General features: G+C 44.3%; 1 protein-coding gene across 2 annotated transcripts in view; it reads right to left on the bottom strand.

Moving 5' to 3' along the window:
- tanc1a (tetratricopeptide repeat, ankyrin repeat and coiled-coil containing 1a) overlaps positions 1 to 12,882 on the bottom strand; it is a 175,321-nt gene that overhangs the window by 16,219 nt on the left and 146,220 nt on the right. For both annotated transcript variants that reach the window (XM_072261989.1, XM_072261990.1), the window contains 2 exons: positions 12,494 to 12,626; positions 7,866 to 7,957 (listed from right to left, as the gene is read on the bottom strand). In XM_072261989.1, coding sequence (XP_072118090.1) covers positions 7,866 to 7,957; positions 12,494 to 12,626 — 225 coding nt within the window. The remainder of the gene's footprint in view (positions 1 to 7,865; positions 7,958 to 12,493; positions 12,627 to 12,882) is intronic.

The following is a 12,882-nucleotide window of genomic DNA, read 5'->3' as shown; positions in this document are numbered from 1 at the left end:
AACTGTCCTTGCTTGTTTTCTAGTCCTCTCAAAATGAATGCTAACAGTGCATTTGCCTTCCTTACCACCAACTCAACCTCCAAGTTAACCTTTAGGGAATCCTGCTCGAGGACATCTTTTGCACCTTAGATTTTTGATTTTTCTCTCCATATTGAAAGTAGTCCATAGCTTTATTCCTTCTACCAAAATGCATGACCATGCACTTCCCAACACTACATTCCACCTGCCACTTCTTTGCCCACTCTCCCAACCTAAGTCCTTCTGCAAACACTCTGCTTCTTCAACACTATCTGCCCTTCCACCTATCTTTGTAACGTCTGTAAAGCCATCAATTTTTTCATCCAAATCAATGACATAAAACGTGAAAAGAAGTGATCCCAATACTGACCCCCGCAGCACACTCGAAGTTGCTGGTGAACACAGCAGACCAGGCAGCATCTCTAGCATTTCGGGTCAAGACGAAGGGTCTCGGCCCGAAACGTCGACTGTACCTCTTCCTAGAGATGCTGCCTGGCCTGCTGCGTTCACCAGCAACCTTGATGAGTGTTGCTTGAATTTCCAGCATCTGCAGAATTCCTCGTCCCTGCAGCACACTACTAGTCACCGGCTGCCAACCAGAAAAGGCTCTCTTTATTCCCATACTTTGCCTCCTGTCACTCAGCCACTCTTCAATCTACGCGAGTATCTTCCTGTAATACCATGAGCTTTTATCTTGTTAGGTAGCTACGAGCGGCATTTTGTCAAAGTGTGGTCCATCTAGTACAAAATATACAGCTGAGTTACCTACCTTCAGACCTTTCAGCTTCCCAAGCATCTTCTCCTTAGTAATAGCAGTAACACTCACTCTGCTCACTGAAACTCTCGCATTTCTGGCATTCTGCTGGTTTCTTCCAAGACTGATGCAAAATACTTGTTAAGTTTGTCCACCATTACTTCCTCTCCATCGTCATTTTCCAGTGGTCCGATATCCCCTCTTGTCTTTCTTTTACTCTTTATGCATCTTAACAAATTTCTTCTGTATTATTGACTAGCTTAATTTCCTATTTCATCTTTTCTCTCTTTATGGCTTTTCAGTTGCCTTCTATTGGTTTTTGAAAGCTTCCCAATTCTCCACCTTCCCACAGATCTTTGTACGCCCTCTCTCTTGCTTTTATGCAGTCTTTGGTATCTCGTCAGCTACGGTTGTCTCATCCTTTTTTTAGAATACTTCTTCATCTTTGGGATGTATCTTTTCTGCACCTTCCAAATTACTCCTAGAAACTCCAGCCACTGCTGTTCTCCTGTCATCCTACTAGTGCCCCCTTTCAATCAATTTTGGCCAGCAACTCTCTCATGCCACCATAATTCCATTTACTTCACTGCAATAATACTTACGATTTTAGCTTCTTCTTCTCGAACTGCAGGATGAATTCGATCATATTTAAGGCAGAGAGAGATAGGTTCTTGAGAGAGCCAGGGCATCAAAGGGTATGGGGTGAAGGCAGGGAGGTGAGGATGACTGGAAGAATTGGACCAGCCCATGATCGACTGGCAGAGCAGACTCAACAGGCCAAATGGCCTACTGCTGCTCCTGTATCTTAAGGGATATTATGCTCCTACATATTATGATCACTGTCTCCTAAGGGTTCTTTACCTTAAACTCCCTAATCAAATCTGGTTATTACACAGCACCCAATCCAGAATTGCCAATTTCCTGATGGGCACAACCACAAGCTGCTCTAAAAAGTCATCTCATAGGCATTCTACAAATTCCCTCTTGTGGGATCCAGCACCAGCCTGATTTTCCCCAATCTACCTGCATATTGAAATCCTCCATGACTATTCCAACACTGTCCTTTTTACATGCTTTTTCTATCTCCCATTGTAATTTGTAGCCTACATCTATCTTGGCTACTGTTCAGAGGTCTGTATATAACTCCCATCAGGGTCTTTTTACCCTTACATGAGAAAATCTGCCGATGTTAGAAATCCAAAGCAACATGCACAAAATGCAGGATGAACTCAGCAGGCCAAGCACCATCTATAGAAGAGAGTACACAGTTGATGTTTCAGGATGATACCCTTCATCAGGACCTGATGATGTGTCTCGGCCTGAAACATCGACTGTTTACTCTTTTCCATAGATGCTGCCTGCAATATTTACTCTACCCACAAGGATTCTATATCTTCTGACCTGATGTTACCTCTTTCAAAGGACTTGATATAATTTTTTAAAGAACAGAGCCACCCCGCCCCCTTTGCATGCCTGTCCTTTTGATACAGTGCATACCCTTGGATAATAAGCTCCCAACTTTGATCTTCTTTCATTGTTGTGGCATTACTACTCAACTGTGCCACATTCGAAGAAGGAGTCTGAGAGTCTGAGAGTCTGAGTGGGAGTGCCGAGAAAGACATTTTTGAAATTTTCGTTATTTTTTTTCTCCAACGGCGTTCTGAGAGGCGGGACTGCGCAGGCGTGTGACGTCGGGTAGTGCAGCGCGGCAGATTTAAAAGGGCAGACATCCTGCTTCGGGTTTGATTCGAAGAAGGAGTCTGAGAGTCTGAGTGGGAGTGCCGAGAAAGACATTTTTGAAATTTTCGTTATTTTTTTTCTCCAACAGCGTTCTGAGAGGCAGGACTGCGCAGGCGTGTGACGTCGGGCTGTGCAGCGCGGCAGATTTAAAAGGAACAGAGCCTCATAGAGTGGGCAGCGGAGTTTGCGGGCTGCGGAGTGAGCCGGGAGCAGAGTGAAGACTTAAGGGCTTCGGCTCAACGGGCTTAGGCGGAAACAGGCGAGGCGAGGGAGGTTTGGTATTCATTTTCTGTTGTTATTTGAGGAGAGGGGCAGTATGAGTGTGAGGGCAGTTTGCTGTTCTCGGTGTTGGATGTGGGAGGCCCTGGAGTCTACAAGCCTCTCGGACGTCTACATCTGCGCCAAGTGCATCGAGATGCAGCTCCTTAGGGACCGCGTTACGGAACTGGAGCTGCAGCTCGATGGCCTTCGTCTGGTCAGGGAGAGTGAGGAGGTGATAGGGAGGAGCTGCAGGCAGGTGGTCACGTCGGGGCCACGGGAGGCAGACAAGTGGGTCACGGTTAGGAGGTGGAAGGGGAAAGGTCAGGTAATAGGGAGTACCCCGGTGGCTGTGCCCCTTAACAACAGGTACTCCTGTTTGAGTACTGTTGGGGGGGACAGCTTACCCGGGAGAAGCGACAGTGGCCGTGCCTCCGGCACAGAGTCCGGCCCTGTAGCTCAGAAGGGTAGGGCAAGGAAGAGGAGGGCAGTTGTGATAGGGGACTCGATAGTAAGGGGGTCAGATAGGCGATTCTGTGGACGCAGTCCAGAGACCCGGATGGTAGTTTGCCTCCCTGGTGCCAGGGTCCGGGATATTTCTGATCGTGTCCAAGATATCCTGAAGTGGGAGGGTGAGGAGCCAGAGGTCGTGGTACATATAGGTACCAATGACATAGGTAGGAAAAGGGATGAGGTCCTGAAAGGAGAATATAGGGAGCTAGGAAGGGAGTTGAGAAAAAGGACCGCAAAGGTACTAATCTCGGGATTACTGCCTGTGCCACGCGACAGTGAGAGTAGGAATGCGATGAGGTGGAGGATAAATGCGTGGCTGAGGGATTGGAGCAGGGGGCAGGGATTCAAGTTTTTGGATCATTGGGACCTCTTTTGGCGCAGGCGTGACCTGTACAAAAAGGACGGGTTGCACTTGAATCCTAGGGGGACCAATATCCTGGCAGGGAGATTAGCGGGGGCTACTGAGGTGACTTTAAACTAGAATGGTTGGGGGGTGGGAATCAAATTAAAGAGGCTAGGCGTGAGGAGGTTAGTTCAATACAGGGGGATGGGAACCAGTGCAGAGAGGCAGAGGGGTGTAAAGTGAGGGTAGAAACAAAAAGTACTATGGAGAAAAGTAAAAGTGGCAGGCCGACAAATCCAGGGCAAGCATTAAAGAGGGCCACTTTTCAGCATAATTGTATAAGGGCTAAGAGAGTTGTAAAAGAGCGCCTGAAGGCTATGTGTGTCAATGCAAGGAGCATTCGTAATAAGGTCGATGAATTGAAAGTGCAGATTGTTATTAATGATTATGATATAGTTGGGATCACAGGGTGACCAGGGATGGGAGCTCAATGTTCAGGGATATTCAATATTCAGGAGGGATAGACATGAAGGAAGGGGAGGTGGGGTGGCGTTGCTGGTTAAAGAAGAGATTAATGCAATAGAAAGGAAGGACATAAGCCGGGAAGATGTGGAATCAATATGGGTAGAGCTGCGTAACACTAAGGGGCAGAAGACGCTGGTGGGAGTTGTGTACAGGCCACCTAACAGTAGTAGTGAGGTCGGAGATGGTATTAAACAGGAAATTATAAATGTGTGCAATAAAGGAACAGCAGTTATAATGGGTGACTTCAATCTACATGTAGATTGGGTGAACCAAATTGGTAAAGGTGCTGAGGAAGAGGATTTCTTGGAATGTATGCGGGATGGTTTTTTGAACCAACATGTCGAGGAACCAACTAGAGAGCAGGCTATTCTGGACTGGGTTTTGAGCAATGAGGAAGGGTTAATTAGCAATCTTGTCGTGAGAGGCCCCTTGGGTAAGAGTGACCATAATATGGTGGAATTCTTCATTAAGATGGAGAGTGACATAGTTAATTCAGAAACAAAGGTTCTGAACTTAAAGAGGGGTAACTTTGAAGGTATGAGACGTGAATTAGCTAAGATAGACTGGCAAATGACACTTAAAGGATTGACTGTGGATATGCAATGGCAAGCATTTAAAGGTTGCATGGATGAACTGCAACAAATGTTCATCCCAGTTTGGCAAAAGAATAAATCAAGGAAGGTAGTGCACCCGTGGCTGACAAGAGAAATTAGGGATAGTATCAATTCCAAAGAAGCAGCATACAAATTAGCCAGAGAAAGTGGCTCACCTGTGGACTGGGAGAAATTCAGAGTTCAGCAGAGGAGGACAAAGGGCTTAATTAGGAAGGGGAAAAAAGATTATGAGAGAAAACTGGCAGGCAACATAAAAACGGACTGTAAAAGCTTTTATAGATATGTAAAAAGGAAAAGACTGGCAAAGACAAATGTAGGTCCCCTGCAGGCAGAAACAGGTGAGTTGATTATGGGGAGCAAGGACATGGCAGACCAATTGAATAATTACTTTGGTTCTGTCTTCACTAAGGAGGACATAAATAATCTTTCAGAAATAGTAGGGGACAGAGGGTCCAGTGAGATGGAGGAACTGAGTGAAATACATGTTAGTAGGGAAGTGGTGTTAGGTAAATTGAAGGGATTGAAGGCAGATAAATCCCCAGGGCCAGATGGTCTGCATCCCAGGGTGCTTAAGGAAGTAGCCCAAGAAATAGTGGATGCATTAGTGATAATTTTTCAAAACTCGTTAGATTCTGGACTAGTTCCTGAGGATTGGAGGGTGGCTAATGTAACTCCACTTTTTAAAAAAGGAGGGAGAGAGAAACCAGGGAATTATAGACCGGTTAGCCTAACGTCGGTGGTGGGGAAACTGCTGGAGTCAGTTATCAAGGATGTGATAACAGCACATTTGGAAAGTGGTGAAATGATCGGACAAAGTCAGCATGGATTTGTGAAAGGAAAATCATGTCTGACGAATCTCATAGAAATTTTTGAGGATGTAACTAGTAGAGTGGATAGGGGAGAACCAGTGGATGTGGTATATTTGGATTTTCAGAAAGCTTTTGACAAGGTACCACACAGGAGATTAGTGTGCGAACTTAAAGCACACGGTATTGGGGGTAAAGTATTGGTGTGGGTGGAGAGTTGGTTAGCAGACAGGAAGCAAAGAGTGGGAATAAACGGGACCTTTTCAGAATGGCAGGCAGTGACTAGTGGGGTACCGCTAGGCTCAGTGCTGGGACCCCAGTTGTTTACAATATATATTAATGACTTGGATGAGGGAATTAAATGCAGCATCTCCAAGTTTGCGGATGACACGAAGCTGGGTGGCAGTGTTAGCTGTGAGGAGGATGCTAAGAGGATGCAGGGTGACTTGGATAGGTTGGGTGAGTGGGCAAATTCATGGCAGATGCAATTTAATGTGGATAAATGTGAAGTTATCCACTTTGGTGGCAAAAATAGGAAAACAGATTATTATCTGAATGGTGGCCGATTAGGAAAAGGGGAGGTGCAACGTGACCTGGGTGTCATTATACACCAGTCATTGAAAGTGGGCATGCAGGTACAGCAGGCGGTGAAAAAGGCGAATGGTATGCTGGCATTTATAGCGAGAGGATTTGAGTACAGGAGCAGGGAGGTACTACTGCAGTTGTACAAGGCCTTGGTGAGACCACACCTGGAGTATTGTGTGCAGTTTTGGTCCCCTAATCTGAGGAAAGACATCCTTGCCATAGAGGGAGTACAGAGAAGGTTCACCAGATTGATTCCTGGGATGGCAGGACTTTCATATGAAGAAAGAATGGATGAACTGGGCTTGTACTCGTTGGAATTTAGAAGATTGAGGGGGGATCTGATTGAAACGTATAAGATCCTAAAGGGATTGGACAGGCTAGATGCAGGAAGATTGTTCCCGATGTTGGGGAAGTCCAGAACGAGGGGTCACAGTTTGAGGATAGAGGGGAAGCCTTTTAGGACCGTGATTAGGAAAAACTTCTTCACACAGAGAGTGGTGAATCTGTGGAATTCTCTGCCACAGGAAACAGTTGAGGCCAGTTCATTGGCTATATTTAAGAGGGAGTTAGATATGGCCCTTGTGGCTACGGGGGTCAGGGGGTATGGAGGGAAGGCTGGGGCGGTGTTCTGAGTTGGATGATCAGCCATGATCATAATAAATGGTGGTGCAGGCTCGAAGGGCCGAATGGCCTACTCCTGCACCTATTTTCTATGTTTCTATATCTTACCTGACAATCCCAAAAGCACCACCTTATTCCATTTGCTGTGTTCGTTCAAATATAACCTTCAATCATGTGTCCGTAATCCATTTCGATTTTGGCCCCATTACACTTTAACTCATTCCGATGACTGCAATATTACACAACCACCTACCTGTCCTTCCTCATAGTCACACTACATACTGCATCTAGTTGTACACCAACTGTCCTATCCTCAGCCCTATTACTTTGACTTCCACCCCCCTGCCAAATTAATTTAAACCCTTCCCAACAGCTCTAGCAAACCTGCTCACAAGGATATTGGTCTCCCTTGGGTTCAAGTGCAATCTGTCCTTTTCGTACAGGTCATACGTTCTTCAGAGGAGATCCCAATGCTCCAGATATCTGAAACCCTGTCCACTGCACCAATGCTTCAGCTGTGCATTCATCTGCCAAATCTTTTATTCTGAACCTCACTGGCATGTGGCAAAGGCAGTAATCCAGGGATTACTATTCTGAAGGCCCTGCTTTTCTGCTACCTCCCTCCCTTTCTTCTCTCTTCAGGACCTCCTCCCTTTTTCTAGGCATTGGTGTCAATATGTACCATGACTTCCGGCTGCTCACCTTCCCTCTTTGGAATGCAGTGGACCAAATCTGAGACATCTCTGACCCTGGCAGCTGGGAGTCAACTAATCTCTTTCACGTCCATTGAATCTGCTGTCTGCTCCTCTAATTATGGAATTGCCTATCACTATTGCACTCCTCTTCTCTCAATAATGTTACTTGAGAGACATAAAGCCATACAGACATGTATCCATTAGTCCATCATGTCCATGCTGAACTTTTTTCCCCATCAGCATTAATCCTTTTTGCCTGCATTACGTTCATATCCTTGCCTAGTTAGATGTCTCTTTAAGGTAGTGAATGTAGCTGAATTCACTACATCCTCTGATACACTATGGTGTGGACATGGTTCCAAATCAAAGTGGAAATTCAAAAAGATAACATACCTTATAAAGTAGGTTTCCCTCTTCCATTAGTTTTTGTAATAAAATTATCAGAATGTCTGGTTTGGACGTAGCCATTGCCCAAGCTGCGTTACCTGCATGAATAACAACATGGCTATATTATACTAAAAGGTAAATTCATACCATTACTTGGGAAAAATGTTCTATTACTTAAAACAGAGTGCAGCAACTTCTTTTTAAAACACATTAACATGAATGACCATACAGTGGCATGCAAAACTTTGGGCACCCCTGGTCAAAATTCCTGTTACTGTGAATAGAAAAGTGAGTAGAAGATGAACTAATCTCTGAAAGTCATAAAGTTAAAGGTGAAACATTCTTTTCAACATTTTAAGCAAGATTAGTGTATTATTTTTGTTTTATACAATTTTAGAGTGAAAAAAACGAAAGGAGCACCATGCAAAAGTTTAGGCACCCAAGAGATTTGAGCTCTCAGGTAACTTTTACCAAGGTCTCAGACCTTAATTAACTTGTTAGGGCTATGGTTTGTTCACAGTCATCATTAGGAAAGGCCAGGTGATGCAAATTTCAAAGCTTTATAAATACCCTGACTTCTCAAACCTTGTCCCAATAATCAGCAGCCATGGGCTCCTCTAAGCAGCTGCCTAGCACTCTGAAATTTAAAATAAATGATGCCCACAAAGCAGGAGAAGGCTATAAGAAGATAGCAAAGCGTTTTCAGGTAGCTGTTTCCTCAGTTCGTAATGTAATTAAGAAATGGCAGTTAACAGGAACGGTGGAGGTCAAGTTGAGGTCTGGAAGACCAAGAAAACATTCCGAGAGAACCGCTCATAGGATTGCTAGAAAGGCAAATCAAAACCCCTGTTTGACTGCAAAAGACCTTCAGGAAGATTTAGCAGACTCTGGAGTGGTGGTGCACTGTTCTACTGTGCAGCGACACCTGGACAAATATGACCTTCATGGAAGAGTCATCAGAAGAAAACCTTTCCTGCGTCCTCACCACAAAATTCAGCGTCAGAAGTTTGCAAAGCAACTTCTAAACAAGTCTGATGCATTTTGGAAACAAATCCTGCGGACTAATGAAGTTAAAATAGAAGTTTTTGGCTGCAATGACCAAAGGTATGTTTGGAGAAAAAAGGGTGCAGAATTTCATGAAAAGAACACCTCTCCAACCGTTAAGCACGGGGGTGGATCGATCATGCTTTGGGCTTGTGTTGCAGCCAGTGGCACGGTGAACATTTCACTGATAGAGGGAAGAATGAATTCAATTAAATACCAGCGAATTCTGGAAGCAAACATCACACCATCTGTAAAAAAGTTGAAGACGAAAAGAGGATGGCTTCTACTCCAGGATAATGATCCTAAACACACCTCAAAATCCACAATGGACTACCTCAAGAGGAGCAAGCTGAAGGTTTTGCCATGGACCTCACAGTCCCCCGACCTAAACATCATCAAAAATCTGTGGATAGACCTCAAGAGAGCAGTGGATGCAAGACGGCCCAAGAATCTCACAGAACAAGAAGCCTTTTGCAAGGAAGAATGGGCAAAACCCCCCCAAACAAGAATTGAAAGACTCGTAGCTGGCTACAGAAAGCATTTACAAGCTGTGATACTTGCCAAAGGGGGTGTTACTAAGTACTGACCATGCAGGGTGCCCAAACTTTTGCTTTGGGTCCTTTTCTTTTTTTGTTATTTTGAAACTGTAAATGATGGAAATAAAAAAAATAATCTTGCTTAAAGTATTAAAGAAATGTGTCATCTTTAACTTTATGCCTTTTGGAAATCAGGTCATCTTTTACTCGCTTAGCTATTCACAGTAACAGAAATTTTGACCGGGGTGCCCAAACTTTTGCATGCCACTGTAAGAACTTCTGTAGCATTTGTAATGTATTAATAAAAGCACTTAAGAGGGGATTAAAAATGGGGAAGAGTGCAAATCAGCAGCAAAAGTAAAGACAATTTCAAGTTCTGCTTCAGGACTAGAAGCAAAGCATCAGTGTACCAGAGAGAGTGTTGAAGGAACAGTTCTCGAGGATTAAAATAAAGGTTGTTTACAAATCTTGGCCCCATGCAAGTACCATAGTTACACATGATCTGGATAATGTGGGTGAAGTTGAAGAAGCCGTTGACCGTATGCATGGGTTCTGCATCTCACCATCCCTATCTCAGGGAACGGGCTAGCAACAAACATCCATAACAAGAACTTGGGAGTCCTAGTGCAGCATTCCACAAAGTTTAACTTGTAGGTAGAGTGAGTAGTAAGTGCAATTGCCCTGGTAAAGGTTTCACTGCTAACGGTGTTTGGGTTGTCGTTAAAAATAAGGGGTGTTTAGGAATGTGGGTTATCTAATCAGGAAAGAAGGCTGGGGGAGCAAGTCCTTTGTGCCTGACACCAGTGGGAGTCTTGATCTTTGTTCGGAGGGAGACAAAGAGAGAAGACACTGGAGAGAACCGGTTGTAGGATTCGATCTGGAGGGGACCGTGATTCGATGGAGCCAAGGCACAAGAGTCTGTTGGGGATAGGTGAATATGATTTTTGGAAGATTTGAGCTCCAACCTGTGTACATTTGACTGTTTAATTATAATGGGCCCTTGTTTTTCTTTTCTCTACTCACTCTTTAGTTAAGTTAAATGTCATAAGTATACTCCTTTTAATTATATGCCCTGTGCGGTCTGTTATTTCTTGCGACAAGCTGTAACAGGGCAGCAAATCACACAGCCTTCACACATAACAGGGCTTGGGTGGGTGAGACATCCCAATCTCATGGATTTGGCGGGACCCAAGATGTACGAGGCTGGACAGAGGTGGGGTTCTCAGTGCTAAATTGGGAGACTGCTAGCGAGGGCTAACGAGCCATTTACTGAGATGCCCAGGAAGAAAGGGGAATTCATAAGGAAGGCCAATACAATATTAGCATTCACTTCAAGAGGACCAGAATATCTGTAAGCGGTTTTGGTCCCCTTATCCAAGAAAGAACGTCCTGGCATTGGAGAGGGTCCAGAGAAGGTTGACAAGAATATTCCTAGGGATGAAAGGGTTAATATATGAGGCACATTTGATGAATTTGTATTCAGTGAAGTTTAAAAGAATGAGATGGGATCACATTGAAACCTACCGAATATTGAAAGGCCGAGACGGAGTGGATGTGGAGAGGATGTTTCCAATAGTGGGAGTGAGTATAGAACCAAAGAGCAAAGCAAGGAAACCACTTTAGAAAAGAAATGAGGATGAATGTCTTCAGCCTGAGGGCGGTGAATCGGAGGAATTCACTGCCTCATATGGCTGTGTAAGCTAAGTCACAGAGCACTACAGCAGAGAATCAGGCGCTTTGGTCCGTTTAGTCCATGTCACACCGTTGATCTGCCTGGTACCATCCACCTGCACCTGGATCATAGCCCTCCATACCCTTCCTATCCATGTACTTAGCGAAACTTCTCTTAAATGTAATCAATCCCACATTCACTACTTCTGCATGAATACTGGTTCCCCTTCAACCCCTTCTCTTCTGGTTATCTGCCTATCGCCTCCCTCTTGTGCCCCCTCCCTTTCTACAATGATCTACTGTCCTCTCCAATCAAATTCCGTCTGGCCTTTACTTCTTCCATCTATCACCTCCCAAGCCCAAAAACTTGATGACCAAGAAGTACAAAGGCACTAGTAGCAAATCTTCCTGACTTGGAAATATATTGCAGGTTCTTCATTGTCACTGCTTCTAAATCTTGGAGTTCCCTCCAGAACAGCTCTGAAAAAGATAGCTCACCATTACTTGCTCAAGGCTACCAGACAGGCAATGTTCATCTCGCCAGCAATACAGATCCAAAACAATAAGCACAGATTATACAACTGATCATAAATTGTAATTTTTTTTAAAAATAGAGACAATTTCAAATTGGCAATATAATCAATTTACACAACCATGTTTCCTTTAAGTTTGCTATAGCAAGGGGTGGTAATGGGGACAAGCTCCCACTACCTATTAAACGCTTCCAATGGCATTTGTCTCAAATAACCTCTGACAACCAAGTCCGGCTCCTGGCCTTCAGATGTGGCTTAGCTATTATGCCCAGCGGAACCATTTCTACTGACAGGAGAAGAGGCAAAAGAGATGCCCTGAAACCAGTCGCTGGGCAGATGGGGCTCATGTGTGGCAGCTCATCCAGAAGGAAAACTGTGATCTCAAACCTCCACGGCCTTGTAGCTAAACCCACTCATGGGCAAGGTTTCAGGAGTAAACCCTGAGGGAAAAATCTGGAGCTGGAGTCCATAAAGAGCTCAACGCTGACTGGCAACTCCTGTGACACCACTGATGTCAAACTGTATCAGTCTCTGCCGTTCCTTTGGATTCATCAGCTGCGTGGAGAGGGTGAGCCTGCTACACAGGCACCAGCTTGCTTTGCGTATCATACTGCTCTGGCTTGTGTATCACGTAGACCGCTGGGACACAACATCCATGGTCAACCCTGACCAATGGAGGGCCTCAAGACAACTGCATTCTTTACAAGTCAGTATAAAATTTTACAGAGAAATACAGGACAATACTGCTTCTTTACTATGAACTCAACCAATAAATAATCTACGAATAACAAATCAGAAATATTACTGTTGATTACAGAGGCTCTGCATCCTATCAGTTTTAGATCCATACCTAGTTTTGCACCTTTCCTAAGTAACATCACTACAACTGGAGTGTTGCAGCATCCAATTGCTCTGTCTAATGGACGCATTCCACTGTGGTCAACGTGTTCAATCATGGCACCTCTTTCCACCAGATACTGAACCTGTAAATAAAATAGCAAGCTTTACAATAGCAAAAAGGACAAAATGTCTTTCATTGCGTTGGACTGGTGTCTAAATTATCATTTCTCTTGTAGTTTAACTTTCTTTATGTTTTCTTATATGTTTGTACAATCATCTGTCTGCAAATGTTCAGGAAATTTTCAGTAATTTGCAGTCCAGCTGGTTCAACATTTTTGTAGTTTCATTGCCTGTAGACCTGGAATGTCATGGAGCCATAGAAAACTACAGCACAGAAAC

Source organism: Mobula birostris, chromosome 6, assembly GCF_030028105.1.
Source record: "Mobula birostris isolate sMobBir1 chromosome 6, sMobBir1.hap1, whole genome shotgun sequence".
In the NCBI taxonomy this organism is placed as follows: domain Eukaryota; kingdom Metazoa; phylum Chordata; class Chondrichthyes; order Myliobatiformes; family Myliobatidae; genus Mobula; species Mobula birostris.
Note: the sequence above shows the minus strand (reverse complement) of the source record. Positions and strands in the feature narration are given on the sequence as shown.